General features: G+C 60.6%; 1 protein-coding gene across 2 annotated transcripts; it reads right to left on the bottom strand.

Moving 5' to 3' along the window:
* Window positions 1-2,129: 2,129 nt before the first annotated feature.
* LOC121170037 (dual specificity mitogen-activated protein kinase kinase 3) lies at window positions 2,130-22,991 on the bottom strand. 2 transcript variants are annotated; one of them, XM_041000921.1, is made up of 12 exons: window positions 22,930-22,991; window positions 7,914-7,980; window positions 7,578-7,626; window positions 7,175-7,288; window positions 6,946-7,065; window positions 6,341-6,457; window positions 5,894-5,945; window positions 5,656-5,783; window positions 5,240-5,317; window positions 3,256-3,395; window positions 2,529-2,574; window positions 2,130-2,245 (listed from the first exon to the last, which is right to left on the bottom strand). In XM_041000921.1, exons 1-12 carry the CDS (start codon window positions 22,952-22,954, stop codon window positions 2,162-2,164), a joined length of 1,020 nt encoding a protein of 339 aa, XP_040856855.1. In that variant the 5' UTR covers window positions 22,955-22,991; the 3' UTR covers window positions 2,130-2,161. The 2 variants fall into 2 exon arrangements, with proteins under 2 accessions (XP_040856855.1, XP_040856853.1); XM_041000919.1 differs by lacking the exon at window positions 22,930-22,991 and adding an exon at window positions 17,727-17,971.
* Between the last annotated feature and the right edge of the window lie 1,517 nt (window positions 22,992-24,508).

Genomic DNA, 24,508 nt, shown 5'->3' with positions numbered 1-24,508 from the left:
AGCTGGCATGATGGTCAGGGCACTGGCTTCTCTACAGCCCTCTGCACCTGGCCTCCCAGGGGACCCACAGCAACCTGCCAGTGAGCTGAGGGGGCCAGGGTTCACACACGGTCGAGGGGAGGCCCTTGCTTTGCACGCCTCGGGAATTCAAACAGGGAAGTTCCTCTGTGTATGTGGCAGTGAGCTCCCTGTGTGGGCAGGTATGCAAGCAGAGGGAGGCAGCTGCAAGGTCTCTGAGTAGAAGAGAGGGCAAGCTGGCATCGCTCAGGCCTGCAGCCTCTGCCCCGTGTCTGCAGCCACACCCAGGCCTGGACTGGCCGGGAGGCGACTTGCTGCAGACCCTGGAGTCGGGGGCACCTGCCGGGCCGCGCCAGCAGGGCGGGCAGTGGGTGGGCGGCGGCAGAGGGGTCCCCCGGCCTCTCGGCCTCGGCCCAGGGCGCGGCTCCGGGGAGGGGGCGGCGGCGGGGCTGGCCCCGGGCTCTGTCGCCCCCTGGCGGCCGCGGGAGGAGCCCAGCGGGGCCGCGCGGAACCGGCAGGCGCACGCGCACGGGGCGGAACCGGGAGCGCCGTGAGCCCGCCCCCGCCGCTGTCACTCTTCCGCACTCGCCTCGCTCATTGGCGCTGCTGAGGTGACGGGCGGAGCCAGAGTGGAGGGCTGTCCTCCGTGGGGAAGGGGCGGGGACGAGTTCCTGGACGTCGGAGCGGCAGGGGAGGACTGGAGGTGGGAGACCGGAAAAGGCGGACGCGGGGTGGTCGCCGGTGTTCTTCACGTGGCTCCCGGGGCTGGTGGGCCCCGACTTCTGGTCCCCAAGCTCTTCGGGACGAGGCTGGCCCTTGGTGGTCAGCAGAGAGCCACCAGCCAGCCCTTGGTGGGGCTGGGCAAGGGGACCCCCCTCCAGCTCCCTTCCCTCTGAGGGGAGGCCCCGGGTCCCCAGGACACAGCTTCCCTGCTTCCTCCATGATGTGTTGGGGCCGGCCACACTGGCTCTCCCACCCTCTCCTGTCACACGCCCAGCAGGGACCCAGCCCCAGTCCCCGTTGCTGTGCCCAGCATCCCGAGTCCAGCATGGGGTCAGGCTGGAGACACCTGCCTGGCCCGAGCCCTCCAGGAGGCACGATGCCAGAGGTAGTCCAGGCCAGGACCTTGGTGGCCCAGTAGCCCCCTGTTCCCTTTGTTCTGGGAACCAGGAGACCCCAGGGGACTTCACCCCTGTCACGCGACCTCGCACAACCCGTTACCCCCCCTACCCTCCAGGAAAACGACTCAGAAGTACAATCCTTTCTTCATAAAAATATATTTTCCTTTTTTTTTTTTTTTTCCCTCAAACACCACCAAAGCAAATTCATAGCCCTTGATCAAGCAGGCCTCCCTGTCAGCTCCTATCCCAGTACATCTCCCCAGGTACTTCTCTGAGAAGAGACTGACCAGGGCTCCACCTCCTAGCCACACACACACACACACACACACACACACTCACAGCCTGAGCCCAGGTCAGGGGGTGGTGGGGTGGGCAGGAATGCACCTGTTGCCACCCCAGGGGAGGGAAGAGAAGCGATCAGTTCCAATCCATGCAAGGAAAACCAGCCAAATCCAGTAAGCAAAAAGAAAAAAAAAATCAACAGAGGATAAATTAAAAAAAACAAACTCCCAAAAAAAGTGAAGCGACAGCCCTAGACGCCAACAGACAGAAGTAATGGACACCAGGGTTGTGACAGCAAGGCCTTGAGGAGTTGGGGTGCAGGCTTATTCAGGGCTCACCCCCTTGTCCCTGTGTGTGTCTCACATCCAGGCCAGGCCCAAGGCACAGTCACCCCAGACCTAAAGTGTGCCAGGTCCATTCAGTTGAGATTTAAAAAATATATACAGCTTGGGCAGCGTCCAGAGCAGGGGCCCACACAGCACTGGCTCTCTGACACCTCCGCGTCCAGGGTCCAGGGCTGGAGGCGCTGATGGGGCCCAGGCGGGCTCGGTGGCAGCGGCCGGAGGTCTTGGTTCTTTGGCGTGAGTGCCCAACGGTTGGCCTTGCACAGCCAGGTAGGAGAAGCCCCCGGATTCCTCCCGAGGGCTGGATGGCAGCAGTTTCCAGCTGTGGGCGGGCACTGCCCCGGCACAGGGGCTGGGCCGGGCACCCAGCATCCCAGCAGGATCCCGGCCCAGCCCCTACGAGTCCTCTCCCAAGATCTCCTTCACAAAGGCAGCGATTTCCGTCTTCTTAGTTTTGTGCAAGGTGAAGAAGGGGTGCTCCTGGAGGGGTGACAGGGGGCACAGTCACTGCCTGGGTTCCTGCTCTTCAAGGACAGCCACCCCCAGGAAGCCCTCCCTGACTGCTCCTCCGCAGTCATGTCCTCCCGGGCTACCGGCCAACCACTGACCCCTCAGTACCCTTCCACAAGCCCTGGCGTGCTGGAGGGAACCTGGGACCACCAGGACCAGCCGGCAGAGCTGCCCATCTGTGCATGGGGGTGCAATCCCCAGACAGGCACTGCTGCCCACCTCCCCAGGGCAGGCCCCGTCCTCATGCACTCACCATCAGCTCCAGGTAGCTCATGCGCTCTGCAGGGTTCTTCCTCAGGCTAGGGGAGAAAAGAGCAGCTGGGACAAGGCCAGGGCCTTCAGGCCGGCTAAGCTGGGTCGGGTTGGGCCTTACAGGCCAGCCAAACTGGGCTAGGCCTGCGTCTGGCCAGGCAGCAGGGGGCAAGGGGGCGAAGGGAAGTTTCCTGGGTAGGCTGCAATCCCTGGGCAGCAGATGAGGGACCGGCCCTGTGTAGGGTCTGGGCAAGTTGGTCAGGTGCCGAGTGTCCTGCCCAGGAAGGGACCCCAGAGGGTTGAGGCCGGCCACTGGCTATAGAGCCTGGCCTATGGATTGTCCATGGTCCGTCCTTTCTAACAAGGGAAATGGACTATGCATGGCCCTCTGAGTGTGGCTTTGCCTGCATCACACAGACCCAGGCACCATCCACTCCCATATATATATATATCTAAACAGCTTGAGCAGACTTGTGTGTTCGGATGCTCTGAGTGGGTCTGGAGCGTTTTGTTTGTTCCTCTGCCTTTTCTTGCCTTCCTCTCAATCTGTTTATGGAAGGTCTCTGATCAGATCCATCCCCCCTCCATTCACACACCCCCTCTTTGGGACCCTCAGACTTCCTTCACACTGCTTCCACCTCATGTGCTATGATGCCATGCAGTGTGGGTGCTTGTGTGCTGAGGGGGTGCCAGAGAAAAGGGGTGCTGAGGAGTTCCCCCAGACTCACCACTGTGCCGTGAAGTCCACAAACTCGGGGGAGAAGCGGTCAGCCGGGAGCTGGGGAGAAGGCTCCTCCACCACTTGCTTCAGCTGCTGGAACGGGGTCCCCCAGGACTCATAAGGGAAACGTAGAATGGCCATCTCGATCTGCAGGCATGGGACAGCAGGGTCAGCAATGTGTACCCACACTCCACACCGGAAGCCATGGACCCCCTGCCCATTCTGGCCCAGCCCCGGGAGCCAGGCTGAAGGGCAGCCCTGACACCGCGAGCCAGGGCACCCATGCCAGAGTACTGGAGGGGCCACAGCTTTGGGTCAGGTGCATGTAAGGCGATGGCTGGCAGGTCCCTGGCCGCCTTCCGTAGGGGCACAAGCTCCAGGAGAGGAGGCAAGTCTCTTCCCCACGGGACAGGGAGTCCTCCCTCCTTGGCTCCTCCTCCTCCTGGACCTGCAGGCCACTATTTAGCTGATCCGGTCCTTGGGTGCCAGCCCCAGTTGGCAGGAGTTTTGTGGAAATGCCTGGGTTGCCGTACAGGGAACCCTTGATTTCAGCTTAGGTCTCTGGGATGAGAACCAGATTGGGCGGGCCAGCCCAAGCCCTTGTGTGGAACGGTGCCCTATTCTATGGGTGGAATGTGGGGCTCCAGCCAGCAGGTGCAAAAGGGCAGCCAGGGACCCAGGCCGAGGTTCATGCGGCTCCGGCCCAGTCGTGGACACGCCTATGGAGGCAGGGCCACCACAAGCTACTGATATGGACACACCCATGGGGTGGAGCCCAGACACAGGCTCGCCTATAGCATGGGCATGGGCGTGGCCTACAGGAGCACTCCTAGACTTCCTGGCTCTCCCTGAATTGCCAGACTTATAATTAATACGTCAGAAATTGGTCCAAACGCTTGATCCAATCATCCCATCTCGGGCTGGTGTGCAGCGACACTTACAGGGGGGTGGGACGGTCAGCTGGATGGAGGGCCTAGGCCGAGGCCCTGGGAGACCTAGCCCACCATAACCCTGCCCCATCAAGCCCCCCACGTGCTTCCCTGGCAGGTCAGATGACTGTGCACTGGAGGCAGGGGGCCTTTGGTAAAGAGACTGAAGGGTTTATAGCCACTCAGAGAAACAGAAGTAACACAGCACCCCAAATCTGTTTGTTGGGGCCGCCCATAAGGGTGCCAGCCTGAACCCTGGCTGCTGCTGCATTTCCAATCCAGCGCTCTGCTGATTCACCTGGGCAAAGCAGAAGATGGCCCAAGTCCTTGGACCCTGGCACCATGTGGGAGACCTGGAAGAGGCTCCTGGCTCCTGGCTCCTGGCTCTGGCCTGGCTGAGCCCTGGCTGCTGCAGCCAGGAGCCAGTGGATGGAAGATTTACCGCTCCCTCTTTCTGTAACTTTGCCTGGCAAGGAAGTAAATCTCTACTAATCAAAAAGAAAACGTGTTCACTTGGACAGAGGAGGAGCTGATGGACAAGGACTGCGGCAGAAGAGGCGCTGTCTGCGTGGAGACAACCACAGCTTTCCCCTCCCCACCACTCGGTGCTGCCCCATTTCGTATGCTTTTCTGAGTCCCTGGGGAGAAACTGTGCTATACCAGAGAGCGCAGTCCAGGCCAGCCACCACCCTGCCAGCATGTAGGGGGCTGCTGGGTGCAGCCCAGCTTCTAAGCCGCCCAGGAAGCAGATGGTTGGAGGCCGCCTCACATGACCAAGTCTGGAGCCTTGGGGTCACTCCCAGGACCCCTGGGTCTCCCTCCCACCATCTGTCTGAGACCCCCCTCCTCCTCTGCCTAGTCCCTCTCCATGATGGAAACTGGGATACAAGCCCTTCCTGTCCCAAACACTGATAGGTGAGGGGCCAGAGCTCACCCCGACACCTGGGCCTCAGGCGCATCCAAGTTCAGCATGGTCCCCCCATCCTCAGCCCAGGAGGACATCCCAGGACCCCAGAGCCTCTCCCCACCCACACACACACACACACACGCTCGCCTGTATACCATGGTGATGCCGAGACTCCAGACGTCTGATTTGACATTGTAGCCCTTCTGGTTCAACTCGGGGTTGATTCTCTCAGGCTGTGGGAGAGACCAGCCAGGCTTGAGTGTCCCCTCACCCCTGCTCATCCCTTCCCACTTGTCCATGGCACAGAGGAAGAAACTGAGACCCCCCCTCAACACACACAGCAGCCAGGCCTGCCCGGGGAGAGCCTGAGAGGCTGGATCTGCCCAGACCAGGAGCACCCAGGTGATGCCCCCCCTAGCGCAGAGTGGGGCTGCTCTTGGCATGGTAGACAAGTCCAGGCCGCCCCGCAGTGGGGAAGGCTCTGACCTGATGGACAGAAGAATGGCCCAGTGCAGGGCAGAGCGGCAGCAGGTGGCTCAGCCCAGGGCCCGGGCCCCCCGAGGGCACTCACAGCCATGTAGGGCTTGCAGCCGGCATCCATCGTCTTGGCCACCGAGTCCACCAGATAGCCGCTGATGCCGAAGTCACACATCTTCACGTGGCCTTCCTTGTTGATGAGAACGTTGGATGGCTTCACGTCTGCAGAGAGCGGATACACCATACTCAGCCCCACCCCCTGAGGCCCCACCCCACCCCAGAGGCCCCGCCCCACCTCTGAGGCCCCACCCCACCCCTCCGCCAGCACTAACCTCTGTGGATTACGGATAGCTTGCTGTGTAGGTGCTCCAGGGCCCGTACCACCTGGAGTGAAGAGGGAGGGGGCAGAGGGTGAGGATGGCACAGCCAGGCCCCTCTCACCTCCCTGTATCTACTCCCAGGGACCCTCCAGTCCTGTCACCACCACCTGTCTCCCACAAACTTCTCCCATTTCCTTTTTCTCCTTGGCTGCTGGGATGCTCAGGCCCCGTGTTCATCATCTCCCCTGGGACCTTCGAGAGCCACACGCCTAGAGGGCTGACCCTCTCCCCCACCTTACTCCGTATCCCTGTGAAGCACCTTAAGGCGTCTTTGGTGTGAAGCCTGGCACCAGCATCGCCCCCAGCAAGCCAGCTATGGGTGCAGTGCGGGAGAGCTGGGTGCCCTGCCGGGCAGTGCTGGGGCCCCTGGCTCTGCTCCTGGGTCCCACAGCCACTTACAGACACGGCAATCTCCCCCAGGATATCTTCTGGAATCGTCATGTTCTTCTCCAGCACCTTGCGGTAGAACTTGTCCAGCGATGTGTCCATGAGCTCCATGCAGATCCACACATCTCCCTGGGGGCAGCTCCGGGCTCAGCTGTGGTGCCCACCCAAGGCCCCTGACCCCCAACCCCAGTCTCCACACCCTTGCTCAGACCCCAGACAGGGATGGCTTTGAACCCCAAACTCAGGTTTTCAGAGCAGCAGGCTCCTCCCAGCCCCCCACGTCAGCAGAGGCAGCTTTGTCTTCTTGGCTGCACCTGTTTCACTCTGGGCTGTGCCCTCAGCTCCTCACCCACACCTGCACACCTAGAATCTCCTGCGTGCAAGCTGCGTGGCTCATCCCCGCCCACCCGGCACCTGCTGGCACAGCGCCAGCCACACGGCTTAACCTCCGGGAGAAACAGAGGGCAAAGGGCGAGGTGGTGCCAGCTAGGGAGCGGGAAGGCTGGGCTGTGCGGCCTCCGGTGGGCAGGGAGGACTCTTCCTTGCCTCCCTGACCCCTCCTGCCCCCACGTCCAACCCCGGCGCCGGGAGGGGCTGGCGGCCAGGCTGCTGCTCACCTCTCTGAAGAGCGCCCCGTAGAACGTGACGGTGTAGAAACAGTCCACAGTGCGCATGTTGATGTCCAAGTCCATGAGCAGCCGCTTCTGTTCCTGGGAGTTCACAGTGGCCCGGATCCGCTGTGGAGGGGCAGGGGGGAAAGGGGTGCAGTGGAGGGGCTGTCCAGCAGGAGCGGGCATTCCTCATCAGAGGCACCAGCCCTCCCAGCCACCGCTGCCACTGTAGTACCTTCACAGCCATGATGGTGCCACTCTGGGCATGCCGCACCTTCTCCACCACCCCATAGGCGCCGCGGCCCAGCTCCGAGATGGTCACCAGGTCATCGGCCTCTACCTCAAAGTTCTGGAGGGACAGAAGCGATAGGAAGGCATTGGAGGGCGCCGAGCCCAGGGAGAGAGAAGCAGACCCTGGCAGGGGAGTGTTGTCAGTCCCTGGTCAGGCACTACGCAAGTGCGCATGACACAGGCTGAGGCAGCGCTGGCCCAGGTCATGCCCACAGCACTCTCTTCCCACAGACAGGTGTCAGAGAGAAGGGTGGGGTCAGCGGCTCCTACCCTTCCCAGCGGCCCCTGGCATGTCAGAACGACTGGGGGCGGGCGGCCTGCCCAGGTCCGCAGCTGCCAGCACTTACCCGATCTCCAATGGTGATGAAAGTCCGAGAGTCCAAGTTCCGAGGGGGTCTGCAGGAAAAGCAGGTGCTGAGCCTTGGAGGGGCTGCACCCCTCCCTGGGATGCGAATGAGGGGAGCTCTCTGGCTCCCATGGGGCCACTGACCGCCCCTTGGGCCAAGACTGTAAAAGCTGAGCATGCGGGCACAGAGCCAAGGTGCCAGGATGCTGTGAGCCATCCCCTCAGCATCCCCACTTCCGCCTGACCCACTCGGGAGTCTTCCTAGCCCACCCTCACCCGCATTCCCTGCCATAAGCACGCCCAGGTTGAGCTAGGGAGGAAGTAGAGGCCGACTCACGTGGGGTTGGGTGCAGGTGGCTTGGACACACAGGAGATCCGTAAGTCTTTCTTCCGCTTGGGTTTTGCTTAAAAAAAAACAAAAAACAAAAAACAGGCAAAGGGGAGACATCTGGTCAACCCTGGGGCCCTCACTATGTCCTGCCTGGCAGTCCTGGCACTGCCAGGCAGGACCAGGCTGGACACAGAGCTGACGTAGACACCACAGCCTCACCCCTCAAGGGGCCCCAGTTCTCAGACACACAGGGGCTTACGGATGGGCACCTGCCCTCTTGGCAAGGCATGCAAGGAGTGAGAGGCAGGAGCTGCCACACCTGGGGCCCGGCTTGGGGACACACCTCACATGCAGGGTTGAAGCCCCCACCCTGCCCTGCAGGGCTGCAACCCAACATAGCCCACTGTGCACTAGGCTGATGCACCTGCCACGGACAGACACAAAAGAAGAAAGCTTGCAGCCTATCCAGGCCACCCAGCCCTGGCACCAAGGGTGACCTGCTCAACCCTCACCACAGCCTCTGACTGAGGGTACAGCTGTTGGACAACCCACCCACCCCCCCCCCAACCACACTGCATAACCATGGGGCTGAATGGCTGAATGGCTGGGGACATGCAAGGGGCAGGGCTAGGTCTGGGGGCCTTGGCATGACCTCAGTGGCCCCTGGGCTATGGCTTCCCCACCTGCTAAGCACATCAACCGCCACCCCCACTCTGCCTCTCTCACCTACAGGGAGTGTGGGCTGAGAAGGAGCCCTGTGGGGAAGGTGGGGGCAAGGCCCTGCAGCCTGAGCCAGCCCAGGGCTCCCAGCTCAGACCAGGCCCATCCCACATACAGCAGGGAGAAGCCCAGGTCCCAAGAAGGACACTGAGAGTTGGGAGCATGGCCAGGACTCCATCCTGATGCCCTCCAGAGATGGGGACCAGCTCTGCCACCCAGGCCCAGTGCCCAGCTCAGCTGCCCTACTCCAGGGCCAAGTGCAGGGCCAAATGCAGGCCCTGGATCCAGGCATGCATTCTGCAGAGGAGATGAGGGACTCTCCCAGGGCACCCAGCTCCCAGTGCCTGGCCAAGCAGGGATGCAGCCAGGGCTTGCCACTCAGCAATGCCCTCCTGCTGTCCTGGCATGACCCTGCCACCTGTTCTGCCTGCCGCTGGCCTTCCATGAGGCCTGGGAACCCCCTAGGCCATGCTGTCACCTGCCAAGCAGACCTCAGGCCCTGAGCCAGGCTGGGATCCGGCCTCAGCCATAGCACAGTGCAGCCTCACAGCCTAGCACCCTGGCCAGGGAGGGCTGGGGTCCTCTGTGACCATGCTGGAGCAGGTGGGCGAAGTGAGCAGATAGGAGCAGCTGAACCCCGTGGAAGCCACGCCAGGGCCCCCAGAAGTCAAGGTCAATGGTGTCTCCATCCACACACCAGAGGCCAGCAGCTCGGCCAGAGAGCGATGCCCAGGCATATCTAAGCCCAACTCAGGGACTGGTCATGGTACTGCAGACCACTGAGAGTGGAGGCACCATACAGCCAGTAGGGCTCAGCAGGGGTCAGCAGAGGTCAGCAGGGGCCAGCAGGGGTCACCAGAGGTCAGCAGGGGTCAGCAAGGGCCAGCAGGGGCCAGCAGGGGTCAGCAGGGAGCCCTCACTGTCTGTCATTCCAGGTGTCCCTACAACCCTGGGAACAAAGCACTCTTGGCCCAGCTTTCTGGGGGGTGAGGGGTGGGATGGAAGGCACCAGCCCCAGGCCACACAGAAAGTCAAGGGGTTCAGCCAGCCCCAGGGCAGGTCCCCAGCTTAAGAGCTTGCCTTGTGGTAAAGGAAAGCTCTGCGGCTTGAGGTGGGTGACCGAGTCTGGAGGCCTGCCTGGGCTTCCCTGGACCCCACACTTCCTTTGGGATGAGAAAAAAAAAAAAAAGGTTGCAGTGTGTCAGGCATGGGGTGGGATCCTGAGGCCACATCAGCCCCTCTACCTTGCTGCTCTAGGGAACCAGGCAAGGGTTCTGGGCCCTAAGACCCCCACACCAGGTGGCACCCCAGGTTCTACGCCTGTGCGGCCAAGCACAGTGGGAATGCTCCAGGGACTGGGGCCACTGCGGCATCAGGCAACGCCACGTGAGCTCCTGTCTGTGAGGCTGGGCGTTGCCCCCTGCCCACCCCGAAGGTTCATCTCCCTGGGCAGAGTTGGACAGTTTCGTCCTGAACAGCGAGGAGTAGACAGACACAGCTTTCATTATGACCTGGGACCACCAGTAACCTGTACGGGGCCCTTAGGCTACAGACAGGGCGTGCTTTGTGCTAAAAATTGAGACCAGGGGCGGAGCGCTTAGCCCAGCGGTTAGGCAGTCTGCCCTCCACGTCAGCTCCCGGTCCTAGCTTCCTGCCAATGCGCACCCTGGGAAGCAGCAGCTGATGGCACAAGACATGGAGTGCCTACTGCCCTCATCAGAGACCCGGGTGGAGTTCCTGAGGCTCAGCCCCAGCAGTGGACAGAGTAGCACATGCTCTCTCTCTCTCTCTCTCTCTCTCTGGGAAGGTGGCTTGGAGGTATACCTTCCTCTGTATCCTCCCATCCATCCCATATGCCCTGAGAGCTAGCTACACTTACAAGATGTGGCCACCCCCAGCCTGTGGCTTGTCCCTGTCCGTGGCTCGGCTGGATGGCTGAGGCCTGGGGAAGTCCTGGCCTGGTCACCCCACCACCTGCCCGACGGGGCACATTGCTTGCGTCAGGAGAGACCTGAGCCTGTGGGCCGGCCACACCAGCTGTCATGGGGACGGCCCCAGCAACAGCCTACGGGCTGCCAGTCGCCGTCCCTGTCGGCCCAGGTGTGGCCGTGATGGAGACAGTCACCACAACAAACAGGCAAGGCCTTACAAGCTGCCAGCCCGCCAGGCAAGGCCCCGGGCCAGGCAAGTCAGTGCCAGGTGTGTGTGTGTGTCCTTGGGTCCTGCTTGGTCAGATAAGGGCTGAGAAAACCAGGGCAGACACTAGCTCAGCCTCCGACCTGAGGCCACTCCAGGGGTAAAGACAGGACTCTAGTTAAGCCTCCACCCGCAGCACCAGCATCCTATAGAGTTGCTGGTTCGAGTCCCAGCTGCTCCAGTTCTGCTCCAGCTCCCCGCTAATGCACCTGGGAAAGCAGTAAAGCAAGGCCCTGCACCCACGTGGGCCACCTGGAAGAAGCTCCCAGCTCCCAAGTTTGGTTTGGCCCAGTGCAGCCATTGCAGCCATTTGGAGAGTGAACCAAAAGATGGAAGGTTTCTTCCAATTCTCCCTCTCTGTAACTCTGCCTTTCAAATACGTAAAATAAATTTTTATTTATTAAAAAAAAAAAAAGAAGAAGAAGAAGAAAGAAAAGGAAGGGACCCCAGATTCTGACACAATTCCCTTATGGGTCGTCAGCTTTCCTACCTCAGGGACTTTGCACATACCATGCCCCCACTGCCCAGATGCCCATCCGGGTGGCCCCACCCCCGCTGTCAAAATACTCCTCAATTGCAAAGCTCAGGAGCTTCCCAGAGGAGCTGCTTGGCACGCACCTGTCTGCTCAGAGACAGAGGCAGGGCTTGGCCCCAGGAACCCACAGCTATGTCCACTTGCAGCCCTGGGCAACAGGGCCTCCATGGTGAAGCAGGGATAGGAGGACCTGACCTGCCAGGGCTGCCAGTGCAGCACGCTTGGTGTGGAACACCACGTACACGGGTCATCTGGAAGTTCCAGAGATCTCACCGTGTCAGGATGCTGCAGGGGAGGCAGCTCAGGACACATGCCACCAACACAGCAACAGTGGTGAGGCTCTGTGGGCACTGGGCATGAAGGCATCCCAACAGACACAGCCAGCCTGGCAGAGAGGGCTGCCCTGCCCACCACAGGTACATTCTCCCTAAAGAACTCCATTCCCGGAGCTGGTGCCATGGTATAGTAGGTGAAGCCTCTGCTTGCAGCACTGGCATCCCATGTGGGTGCAGGTTCGAATCCTGACTGCTCTGCTTCTGATCCAGCTCCCTGTAGTGACCTGGGAAGGCAGCGGAAGATGGCCCAAGTCCTTAGGCCCCTATACCCACGTGGGAGACCCAGGAGAAGTTTCTGGCTATGGCCTGGCCACTGTGGCCATTTTGGGAATGAAGCAGCAGATGGAAAATCTCTCTCACTCACTCGCTTGCTCAATTTTAAACTCTGCCTTTCAAAGAAATGAATCCTTTTTAAAAGAAAGGAGAAAGGGCCCGGCACGATGGCGCAGTGGTTAAGATCCTCGCCTTGCACGCCCAGGATCCCATATGGACGCCGGTTCTATCCCGGCAGCCCTGCTTCCCATCCAGCTCCCTGCCTGTGGCCTGGGAAAGCAGTCGAGGACGGCCCACAGCTTTGGGACCCTGCACCCGCGTGGGAGACCTGGAAGAGGCTCCTGGCTTCGGATCGGCATAGCATCAGCTGTTGCGCTCACTTAGGGAGTGAATCATCGGACGGAAGATCTTCCTCTCTGTCTCTCCTCTCTGTATATCCGCCTTCCCAATAAAAAAATAATAAAATAAATCTTAAAAAAAAAAAAAAAAAGAAAGGAGAAAAAAAAAACTGCAAACAGCTCAGGAGCCTCACCTCACTGAAACCAGGGAAGGGGGCAGAGGGACACGGCCTCCTCAGAGAGCAGGGACTTAGTGCTGAGGTCAATGTGGGCAGAAGATTCAGCACCCAGAGTGGTCAGGGCATGGGGGCAGCACATGCAGAGGGGCCAAGCATACTGTACAGGTACAGGTTCGAGTCCTGGCTGCTCCACTTCCCATCTAGCTCCTGATGATAAGCCTGGGAAAGCAGCAGAGGACTGCCCCGTGCACCCACATGGGAGACCTGGATGGAGCCCCTGATTCCTGGCTTTGCATCAACTCAGCTCTGGCTGTTGCAACCATTTGGGCAGTGAATCGGCATCTGGAAGATGACTCTTTGTCTATCATTCTTTCAAATAAATAAACAGATTGTTAAAATGAAGAGGTCTGCTTCCTGCCTGGCATAAGACACCATGGGAAAAGCCCCACAAAGCTGCCCAGGGCAGCATCTGGGTGGACCCAGCTGACAGAGAGGGGTGCCAGCCAGCCCATGGAGCCCCTGCATTGCCCACTGCCTTGGTCCCTTCCACCCTGATGTCATCCACACTGGTACAGTGACTTCTAGGAAAGGACAAGCAAGGGTCAGGGGGTCAAGATGAGGTCATGCTCCAGGTTCGACCTCTGTGACCTTGGCCAGCCACTCCCCAACTCCAGGCCGTGGTTACTCACTCCTAAATTAGGGTGAATGACCGCACCCTGCCCAGCTGCTGGGTGCCCAGAAAGGCTGATGACAGCGTGCACATAAAGTGTGTGACAAAACCACGTGACATGGGGCTTCAGGAACCCTTTGGGGTCCTTCCCAGAACCTGGGGGGTCAGCAGGGTCAGTTCAAGTTCAGCACTGACCAGCACCTGCAGCAGATGACATGGCTTCTCACTCGAGGCTAGGGGGACACAGGGACCAAGGAGGTCACCAAAATGGGACAAAAAACGAAGCCATGGCACAGAGGACATTCAGGGAAAGCAGGTGTCCACCAGTCCCTGGCCCACCTGTCCTGAGCAGGCCTCAGCAGCACTGACTGATCCAGCATGCCCTGCTGGATGCCAGCCACGCTCCCCCACCCCTGTCCAACGTCTTCCACCTCCATCATGGAAGCCTGCCTGTCAGTCCAGGCTGGCACACAAATCTTCCCCACTCTGCACAAACCCTCCAGGCTGGCAGCATCTGTTCTCCTCAGGGCAAGGACAAGCCAGATGAGTCTCCCCAGAGAGGTGCCCAAGCCTGGCTGGCCCTGGTGCCAGGAAACTTCGCAAACAGGCACCTGTAAAAGTGGCCAGGCGAGGCAGCCAGTCTTAACTGGGCAACACCAGGGCATGACCCAAGGGAGAGAAGCCTGCCTCTCTGCCCACCTGGCTTTAGGACCAGCACCCTCTATCAGGGGCACCATGCAGCTGTTACCCACTATGTTCCTCCTTGGGGTTGCCCCCTCCCCCACCCTGCAGAGACCCAAGGTTGTGTACCCCACCAGGCCTGCACTCAAGCTGCTTGCCCAGCTCAGCCCAGGGACCATTACCAACATTCCCAGCAGGAATCCAGGGCATGTCCCTTCCCTGGGTGCCCCATACCAAGGGGCTGGTCCAGCAGGCTGTGTCCTGGCTCACATCTCCCCAGAACTTCCCCTTAGTCTGCCTCTGAATGCCAAAGTCAGGTCAGAGGCAGGTCTGTGAGTTCCAGAAAGTGCTGGAGGCAACCCCAGCCTCCAGCATGGGGACCCGCAGGGCAGGAGGTCCCAATGTCCAGCAAATTCGAGCTACGGCCAGAGAGTCCCCGTGTTGCTCCATCCGCCCATCCAACCATTTCCAGAAGCCTGGACTCATGCGTTCACGACCTATCAGCAACACCCACAATAAACACCACAGCCGGAGCTACACTGGACAGGCACCACCTCGTGTCTCCAGCATGCCACTTTCCAAAGGGCCAGCTAGTGGGTCACTATGTCACTGTAGGCACCTGGCTTTGTCCAGGCGAGGATGCGAGCCCAGACCCTCCTGAGCATGGCCCAGGGTCCCACCTCCACGGACATCAGGCTGGCTGCATCCCATTCCCATTTTCAGGCATGGAAAGACTGAAGCTTATGCTCCCTGAATGCTGGGTCCTGAAATCATTCGGGGTGCAGGGCAGGGTGCAGGTGCAAAGGGGGCTGAGCTTGAATCCGACCCCAGGCAGCTGAACCCTTTGCCAACAACCCACACACCCCTTCATGCTCCCTGTCCCATCGATGCACCTCCCGGGGGCCAAAGTGGCTGACCCCGATGCAGAGCCCTCTGCTCTTCACACTGCATGAGCTCCCAGCTGCTTGGCTGAGCTGGACCAGTCCCCCGGGCCGAGGGCGGAAAACAGACGCCAGCAGCCGCCACCTGCTTCTGCTCCACGAGCAAGAGGAAGCAGGGCCCCTTGCCTCATGGAGGAAGTGCCTGGGTGAGACGCCGAAGACCAGGAGGGCCCATCTAGGGCAGGGAAGAGTGGGATACAGAGGGGTCTTAGCCCAGCCCATAGTCTAAGACAGGGTCCCCTTGGGTGCTCCAGTTCAGAGTCAGGCATAGCATGCTAGGTCCAAGCAGGCAGCCCCCTCCCAGTCACCAGGATGGTGGGCAATGCCCCTTTAAGCTGCAAGCAGCTGGCTGGCATGCCCGGTGGGTGAGTCAGCGCCCAGTGCCCGCTGACTCACCGGAAGTCTCCACTGTCCCAGCCCTCTCGCCACACAGGCCGCCTGAGAACTTTGCTCCTCTCGGGCCCAGAGCCACATGCTGGCTGATAGAGAGTTTCCTGTGCGTCACGGCAGGGGTGGGGGAAGTCCCCAAGGTACTACCTTCCAGTCTTTCCGACAGCCTGGATTTGGGGGGTTAGGGGGGATGGCCCCAGAGTCGATGCATGGTCCCTGCAGCCTCGGGGTGCCTGACTGATGGGCTGCCCAAGCAGCACAGCCAGAATGTGAACAGGAACAGGGACACGTGGTGCCCTCCAAGGACCCTGCTCCCTGGTCCCAGCAGTAGCTGGCCTTGACCTCTGACCCCAGCCAGAGAGAGCATGTGGACAAGAGGGCCAGGAGAGGGTAGCAGGTCCTGCAGGGAGGACACCTTGCACCTGGCAGGAAGCTCTCGGGTCATGCACCAACCTCTAAGAGCAAATGGAGAGATGCTCCAGGCTGGGGGAGGGAGGGGGGGTCCCAGAGCTTAGGAGTAGGGTGGGCACAGAGAGAGGCCTTTCTCATCTGTGGAATCCATGTAGCCACTGCCTCTACATCACCTCAGTTTTGTATCTATGCAATGGACTACATTGTAGCAAGAATGCAACACACACCCACTGCACAAAGCATTGCACTGGTAACAGGCACTGCTCCCACCTCTCTCGGTCCGCCCTCCCCCAGGCTTAGGAGCCATGCAGGGTACTGGGGATGGGGACAGGGAGCATGCACCAAGTCAGCCGGGGACCCTGTGCCCATGGGAGGGACCACCATCGACACAAAACAGCTCCGGGTACAACACCAACTGCAGCCGTCACAGCTGTGCAGCCCCTGGCAAGGCACTTGCACCTGTGACTCTGAGGGCTTGGGATCTAGAGCAAGAAGCATGCAGATGTCCTCAGCCCTGTGTCCCAGGACCCCCCCCCCCCAGAAAACTCCCAGTTCCTGAGAGGGTCCCTGTTCCTCCATCCAAGCCACCTGACACCCTCCCAACCTATTCCCTGCATCCCCAAGCCAGGCTTTTTCTCTCTTCCCTGCAATTTCAGCTTTCGCCCTGACCAGACATGGTCTGCCTGGACCACGGCCTCCAAACACTGCTTCCCACCCCTTCCCGAGCTTCTCTCCGCGAGGGAGGTCGAAGCACAGCAAAGCCCTCCCTCCACACAGCCACCTCCCCGCAGCGAGTGCCTGCTGAGTTACTCACAGGGGTTGGGCAATGGTCAGGGATCCGGCCTCCCACTTACGTAAGACGAAATTACCCTGCCCACCCGGCTTCAGCCCACAGCCGCCGCCGCCGCCGCCGCCGCCGCCGCCGCCGCCGCCGCCGCCGCCGCTGCTGCTGCTGCTACTACTGCTGTCGCTGCAGCCGCACCCTCCCTTGGGACCCTTCAGACTCCCCTGTCTGGGCCCCTGCAGGATCAGAGGGGAGCCAGCCTCCCTCTCCCTAAAGGGGATCTCCCTCTGCAGTCTCAGAGGCCAGGTCCTGAGACCACATGGCCTCCAGCAGGAAGAAGGAACCAAAAGGGCAACCTTAACGCTTGCAAACAGGCACCCTACTGTGTGCAGCCTCTCACCCACCCCTGCTTATTCACCGGCTCCAGTCACACTCCCGTGCCTCCGGAGACATGTGTGATCACCTCCATTTTACAGATAAGCAAACTGAGGCCCAGACCCATGTCAGGAAGGAGGAAGGGGAGGGGCGGGGGTGGAGGCTAGCCAGGGCAAGGCGACAGGCAGCAGGTTCACCAGGGATCAAGAGCCCATTCATTACAGCCAGGGGCGGCTTTGGAAACCCCTCCCACCACCCAGCCCACTGAGACTGGGATAGGCCAAAAAAACATCCTTTCCTCTTCCTGAAAAGAAAAGAAAAAAAAAAATCCCCTTTCACCCTGCAAGTCTCGTCCACCCGCCCTCTGCATGACAGATGCGACCGCAGCCACCTCACCGAAATTTCCAGGAAGGCCAGCTACCAGGACAAGACCCTCACGGGACCAGGGCAGGGGTCCCAGGCAGCGAAGGGAAGCTTGCAAACAACAGACAAGGAAGAGTTTGGCAGACTAGGGGTTGAGCTAGAGAGGGAGGTTCCCGGGTCAAAGGAGTACAGGACAAGATCTTGGCCAGGGAGGACCTCCAGGCTCAAGGTAAAGTTGCAAGGGGGCGAGGGTCCCGGAGGGGCGGATAGGGACGCAGCCGGTGCACCAGCCCTGGGAACGTAGTGGGGTCCCCGGCAGCAGCACTGGCATCCACGCGTGCAGGAGCCTGGAACCGCAGCACCAGGACCCAGGTGGGGGTCAGGGCTGGGTCCCCAAGGTGGCGGAAGGAGTGAGGGCTGAGTTGGGGAACGAGCGGGTAGCCCTGCCAGAAGCCCCCTCAGGCTTTAACGAGGTCATTTCGCGAGGCTCGGGATCCGGAGCGAGCTGAGCTAACTGAGCCGGACGCGGAGCAGTTTGGGGACCAGCCTGGGGGCTGCGGCGATCAGAGTGAAAGCCAGCAAGGGGCCGGGGTTGGCGCCCCTCACCCCGGCCCGGCGGCGCGCCTACCTTTGGCCTGGGGTATGCCGGCGGGCTGGTTGGAGGCGGGCGACTCCATGCTGCAGGCGCGCGTCCCGGGCGGCGACGGGGGCGACGGCGACTGGGGCCGGGGGCGCTAATCGAGCGGACTGCGGGCTTCCACGGGCCCGAGAGCCTCCATGGCTGCGGACGACCAGCCCGTCCCGGGCGCGGCGGAGGAGCAGAGGCGAGGATCCAGGCGCCCAAGGAGAACCCGACTGCGCCGGGCGGTGCCAGGGCCCAGGCTGGGCAATGCCGCGCGCAAGGGGCCCCAGGTCCCTGCGCCCAGATTGGCCAGTCCGTCTCCAGGGCCCGGCCCCTGCCTATCATCGCCAGCCTCCACCTGTCCATCAAACGCCGGCCCCGCCCCGCCTCGCCGGTCTTGGGGCCGCAGATCCGGCCCTGTCCACTCCCAGGGAAACCCAATCCCCATGAGGCTCCGCCCTCTCCGCTGCCTGTCAAGGCGCGAGTCCCACCCACCTCGCGGAGGGTTGGGGTGCCCGCCTCCCGGGCGTCCCGCGCGGCTCCGCGCCCCCAGCTCGCTTCCCCCGAGGAAGGCGGGTCCCGGGTGCGTCATCGGAAAAACCCGGGATCCCGAGGCTGGCAGGGCCGGGGCCCCGGGGATGCGCTACCACAGCGCCCACGCGGCTGCCCTGGGCATGCACGGGACAAGGAAGGGGCCGCTTCCGGGTCCTGGGCTTGCTCGCGGGCCTCAGGTTGCTTCCCCTCGCGCGATGGGCAGGTGGCCCGATTCCTCCCACGTGCAGCCCCGCGGGCTTGCCGAGGCCAGCCCCGCTGACCCATCCTGCACCAGCGGTCAGGTGACTCCGGCTGCATTACTTCCCGGGAGGGGTCACAGGGTTGGTCATAGGGTGGCCCCTGTCGGGTACCTCACCTAAGGGCCTCAGATGCCACCGCCTCCTGCATGGCATGGAACTGGGGGAGGGGAGGTTGTGGGCAGTCTACAAGGGCCCGGTCCACACAGGTGCGTGACAAGGGGACGACCGGTGGCATCCTTCCCACCTCTTGCTCCCCTACTCACGGATGGCACCTGCTTTGGAGGGCACCTTCTGGAGGGCACCCCAGAACCCAGGCTGATTTGAATGCAACAACCTCCCTTGGGGAGTTTCTGCCCCAACTTCCGCTCCTCCCCCTACACACCCACCCCCAGAGCTCTGCTCCCTGAGGGCCCTGTCCTGCCTGCCTGCCTGCCTGCCACCCTCCTACACCGTGCAGCCTAGGGTGCCTGGTGCTCCCCGCATCACCACTGCTCGGCTTATTCCCTGTTCTCTTCCCGTCACACCACCCAGGGCAGGCGGCACATCCAGGCCCAAGGAGAACCAGGCCCAGTGGCACGGATGGTGGGGGAAGGGAGAGGGAGGTGCCGCCCAGGTCCCAGGTGAGTCAACCAGGCCCTCACCTGCCAGGAGTTGGAGGTGTTGGCTGATGAGTCAGAGGGCCTGACCAACAGCCCGGGAATCACACCGACTCCACGTGGGGCGCTGTAAATAGATGCATGAGTCCCCAAGAAGGTGCAGGTCCCCCAACACTGGGGTGGAGTCCAGGAAGGCTTCTTGCAGGAGGCAACTTGGACACTACACCGGTCATGGGTTTGCCGGGTAGAGAGACAAGGGGAGAAGGTCCCTGGAAAGAAATCAGAGTCCCCGACAGAGGAGAGTCCCAAGCAGGGAAACTGAGGCTAGGGTGGGCAGGGCGAGGCCAGGTCGCTGTGGGGTGAGAGGCCTGGAGGGAGGGCGGAGGTGGAACCCAGGGCACGTTGGTGCATTCATTCCTGGGAGAGTCACCAAGCATGCCTGCACCGGGGCACACGTGCTCCTGTGCTAAGAGAGGCATACAAGGCAAACACGCCTAAGACCTGAGTCAGCCCCGGCAGGCCCCAGAAGGCTGTCATCCAAAAGGAGCCATCCCAAATCCAGCCCCTATCCATGAAGGCGACCTGGTGGGGAGGTGGGGGGAGGCAACCCAGGGTATGAGGTGGCAGGTGTAAAGTGGTGGAAGGGGTTGAGGGATGTCTGTGGTAAGAGAGAATCCCAGGAGACCAGCATGGCCAGGGCAGCACCTGCCAGGTGAGTGACCCGTAAGTGCACCTCGGGGACCATCTCAATTCCTACGTGCTGTCCGTATGCCGCACACGTCACACCAGGAGGTGCACCTGTGCATTCCTGCAGCTGCTGCGCACCTGTGGACTTCACCCTGCCAGAGCAAGAGGTGTTCTCTGGGGATGTCACCTGCACAGCCACAGAACGGGGGTCCCACCATCCTCTTCCTTTGGGTGCTTCCTGCCCACCTTCTCCTGCCCCAGCACCACCCCCACCAGGGCCTCCACGTGCATGCTGGGAACCTGCAGGCCCCCACCCCCCAGCCGCTGAGGACAGCAGGTCCCCCTCGGCATCCAGTCATTCCCAGTGTTTCTCTCTGCAAAGGCTGATCCCACGGCCTTGCCTTCCCCACCTGCCGCACCTTCCCCACCACTCCTTCAAGATCCAGTTCTGAAACCAGGACGGGAGCAGGGGTTGGGGAGTGAGGGGCTCTCCCTGACGCCATTTCCGACACTGTGCGGTGTCCCCAGCCCCTCGCATGGTGGTGGCTCTGCCTTGAGCTGCGACTTGTCCCTCCTCACCCAGCTGGGGAAGCAGAGTTCCCCCTCGGGGTGCTTGCAGGCCGAGTTGCTGTCACAATACAGAGAGTGATTCCTCTGTTGCTCAGCCTGGCCCTTGCAGGACGCGCGGCCCATTTTGAAAGCGTTCACAACCTGCAGCTCCCTCTAGTGGACACGCTGTGATGCAGGTCTCCCCCGTGGCCTCTGCGCTTAGAACAGGTGCCTGGGGGGGGGGGGGGGGGTGCAGGGGAAGCTCATCGCATCTCAGCCAGGTGCATCTCAGAGCCGCCACGTCCATGGAGCAGTTGAAGGCAACCGAGGTTCAGATGGGTGCTGGAGCGCACACGAGCCCGTTGCCAGAAGTGGCAGGGAGGCCGTCCATTAGCACGCTGTGAGCTGAGGGCACAGCGCTGGAACACCCTGCTGCTGCCACCTGCAGCAGTATCAGCTCTCTGCTTCTGAGGCTTGGGGGGGGGGGGGGGAGGAAGGGGCGCCTGTCCCGCTCCCCATGGCTGTGAGGTTCACAGAGCTTCACGGAACTCCAGGCACCCCAAAAGCCTCAGTCTTGGTGCGAGAAACAGGTGAGTTTTTGCCTTGGTGGTGTGATGCCCTGATGAATGCGGTAGGCCTAGAGCTTCCTCTCCACTGAGGCCCAAGGTTTCAAGCAAGCCCCCTCTGGGTCCCACTGCCCGGAAGGAACGAAGCCGGTTTTGTGTCTTTGCACAGCTTGTCCCGTCACCCCAGCCTGCTGGGTACAGAGCTTGCCCTACATGACTAGCAGCTTGCCTCCTTCTCCGGGCTGTGAGCCTACGGGGGTGTTCTGATCACATGAACCCGTGAAGAGTGGTGAGCCACCTGCCAGTGATCACGTGGTGGCCCTGGGGGAGAGAATACACAGATGTGCACATCTGCCTGCAAGGCACTGCTTTCCCATGGGAAAGCCAAAAGGTTTCTGCATGGTCTTGAACCAGCCAGGCAACAGGCAACCTTCAAGTTCCCCTGTCCGTTGTCTCCAGTGGTACTCTGTCTCTCTCAGACACCCCAAGGTCTGGGCTGACCTCCCTGTCATGACAGGGGTCCCTCAGAGCTCCCCCAAATTCTTCCCAAGAGCCTCTGCTCAAGCCACACCTTCACAGAGCCCATACCTGGCTACCTGGCATGATGGGAAGCAAAAACCAAGACAGACAAGGCCCTTTGCCTTCCAGATGAACCCCCTGGAAGAACCTAAGAAAGCAGAAAAGCAGGGGCCAGTACAGTAGCTCAACAGGCCAATCCTCCTGCCTACAGTGTCAGCATTCCATTTGGGCACCAGTTCTAGTCCTGGCTGCTCCACTTCCCAACCAGCTCTCTGCTGATGGCCTGGGGAAGCAGCAGAGGATGGCCCAAGTCCTTGGGACCCTGCACCCACATGGGGGGACCTGGATGAAGCTGCTGGCTCCTGGCTCTGGGCTGGCTTAGCCCTGACCTTTGCGGCCATTTGGAAAGTGAATCAGGATAGAAGCTTTCTCTCTCTCTCTCTCTCTCTCTGTCTCCCTCTCTCTGTATCACTCTTGCCTTTCAAATAAATAAACCTTTTTTTTAAAGATTTATTTTTAATATTTTTTTATTGGAAGGCAGATATACAGAGAGGAGAGACAGAGAGGAAGATCTTCCATCCGATGATTCACTCCCTAAGTGAGCGCAACGGCCAGTGCTATGCCAATCCGAAGCCAGGAGCCAGGAACTTCTTCCGGGTCTCCCACGTGGGTGCAGGATCCCAAAGCTTTGGGCTGTCCTCAACTGCTTTCCCAGGCCACAGGCAGGGAGCTGGAAGGGAAGTGGGGCTGCAGGGATAGAAATGGTGCCCATATGGAATCCCGGGCGTGCAAGGCGAGGACCCCAACCACTTGCGCCACCGCACCGGGCCCAAATAAATAAATCTTTTAAACATGATAGTAAAATAAAAACCAACATGGAAAGTACAAAGTGTCAGTCAGTGACAGGGACACGGAATCTTAGAAAATCTCAAAGCTGAGAAATGAAGAGAGCCAGCCCAGCAGAACCAGCGCAGCAGAACCAGCTCAGAATCAGCTCAGCAGAACGAGGAGGCTGCTAAGACACAATCCTGCAGGGCCCCCGAGGTGACGGCCACTCAGGAGCACCAGGGCAGGTGCAGAGGCAGGCAAGGTGGAAGCAAACTGAGCCCTGAGCTGGTACAATGGACCATCACGCCTTCCAGCTCCTCAGAGCCAGAGGCCTCCAAAACGAAGGGGGCACACGCAGGCTGATGGGAGCAGAAAGCAAGGCAATCGTGAACTCCTGGAAAAAACAATACACATGACATAGAAAAGGCAGCAGCGATGCACCCCACAGCTCAGTGGAGACCATATAAACTTCACCATTGTTAGTATCAGATACTGCAGCTCCAACGATTGTGGTGCCTGTATGCATAAAGGGGTCAGTCCTGTTTCCCACCATTTGGAAAGAAGGAAAGAGAAGAAACACAGCAGGCAGAAACACGGAAGGAAGGAAGGAATCAGGAAGGCAGACTCCCAGTAGGGAAGAGGTCACGCAGGACTGCTGCTGTGTGCTCACCTGTGCAACAGGTACGTGTTGGCATGCTCTGTGGCGTTCCATCTTGGAGCGCCGTGTGTGGCACTGCCTTCAGAAAGTAAAGAAAGAAAAAAAGTCAGGGAAACCTGGAGAAGATGGGGGAGGGCGGGGGGAGGGAGGGAAAGGTCTTCGGCAGGGGGACAGGTGGAGGTGGAGGTGGGGTGGGGGCAGGTGTTGGAAGGAGGCGAGGTGGGGAGGTGTGCAGCCGAGAAGTGGTGGAGGGCTAGAAACGCATTTTTGCAGAGGCATCCGAGACACGCAGGTCTTCCTGTTAGCGGGGGGTTCAGGAAAAGAGCCACAGGGCACCGCTCAAGGCCTCCATGCCTGCTGACCAGCCAAACCTCACGCAGGCCACTCCCTGACAGGCACCTCCTCCCCCCCATCTCCCACCCAGGCGAGCATCTGATCAGCTGCTCTGGTCATGCAGCCACATCCTCCAGGCAGTCATACCTCCTGTTTAAACAAGTGTGATTGGGTGTTCCAGTCACACCGCCGCACAGACACCTCACCTGTCACCAACACCCCTAGCAGGCCACACCCCAACAGGGTTCCCCTCTGGCACAGACAGCTACTGACTGGCTGCTTGGGTCACGCGTCCTCCCCTGCCCCAAGGCGCCTGTCCTGCCTGGTTGCAGGGAGGAAAGCGCGGGAACAACGTCCACCGCGGGAGAAGGGGGCTTACTTTCCGGGTGTCTGAGCGGCCGGTGGGCTCCCATGTGGGACTAGATCGCATCACCAGCTAGACGTGTCCTGGACCCCAGAGAGAAACCTGGGCTGGCTGTGTTCTCAGATTGGTCAGTTCAAGGGTCTGGCGCTGTGCTCGGAGCCCTGCAGGCTCAGCTGGGATGCTCCAGCCTGCCGCCTGCTAGACTGCAGCTGAGTTCCAAAGCTCACCCATCCCATCCTTCCTGGGGAGGAGCAGGTCTGAGGTGTGTAACTGCTGCTCACCCCCTGGGGGAGCAGGTGCACAGGCCTGCCTGGGTGGACAGGAGACTGTATCCGCAGAGGAGGCTGGCTGTGGGGAGAGCACGGAAGGGAAGGGAGGCCTCTGGTGTGCTTCCTCTACTGTCCTGAGAATAATGTGTTAGTCATTTAAAAGGCAGAGTCGCACAGACAAAAGAGAGACACAGAAAGTGATCTTCCAACGCTTGTTCACTCCCCCAAGTGGCCACAATGGCAGGAGCTGAGCCAGTCTGAAGCCAGGAGCCTTCCCATCCAGCTCTCTGAAGCCAGTCTGAAGCCAGGAGCCTGGAGCTTCCTCCAGGTCTCCCGCAAGGGTGAAGGGGCCTTGGGCTGTCCTCCGCTGCTTTTCCAGGTACATTATCAGGGAGCTGGATCATGAGGCAGCTGCCGGGACTCAGACCTGCACTCATATGGCATGCCAGTGCTGTAAGCGATTTTTTTTTTTTTACTGGCTATGCCACAAGGTCAGCTCCATTTTCAGGATCTGTGTTACTCTTCTGTGCCCCAGAACTCCAGAATGGGGGTTCTCAAAGTTCTCCAAGGCAGAGCAGCTCCTGGCACACCAGGATCTGAGGGATACTTCAACCTGCAAGTGTCG

This window comes from Ochotona curzoniae, unplaced genomic scaffold (genome assembly GCF_017591425.1).
Source record: "Ochotona curzoniae isolate NIBS_2020 unplaced genomic scaffold, NIBS_Ocur_1.0 scaffold_2453, whole genome shotgun sequence".
Lineage (NCBI taxonomy): Eukaryota > Metazoa > Chordata > Mammalia > Lagomorpha > Ochotonidae > Ochotona > Ochotona curzoniae.
This window is presented reverse-complemented; position numbering and strand designations above follow the sequence as displayed.

Bases quoted from the DNA above. Each gene is read 5' to 3' on its own strand.
- LOC121170037 (XM_041000919.1), bottom strand. From the start codon at position 17,775: ATGGAGTCGCCCGCCTCCAACCAGCCCGCCGGCATACCCCAGGCCAAA. The intron at 7,289-7,577 runs GTAAGTGCTGGC...CTGTCCCTCCAG, and splicing joins TCATCACCATTGGAGATCGG to AACTTTGAGGTAGAGGCCGA. The intron at 5,318-5,655 runs GTGAGTGCCCTC...TCTCTCCCACAG, and splicing joins GCTGCAAGCCCTACATGGCT to CCTGAGAGAATCAACCCCGA.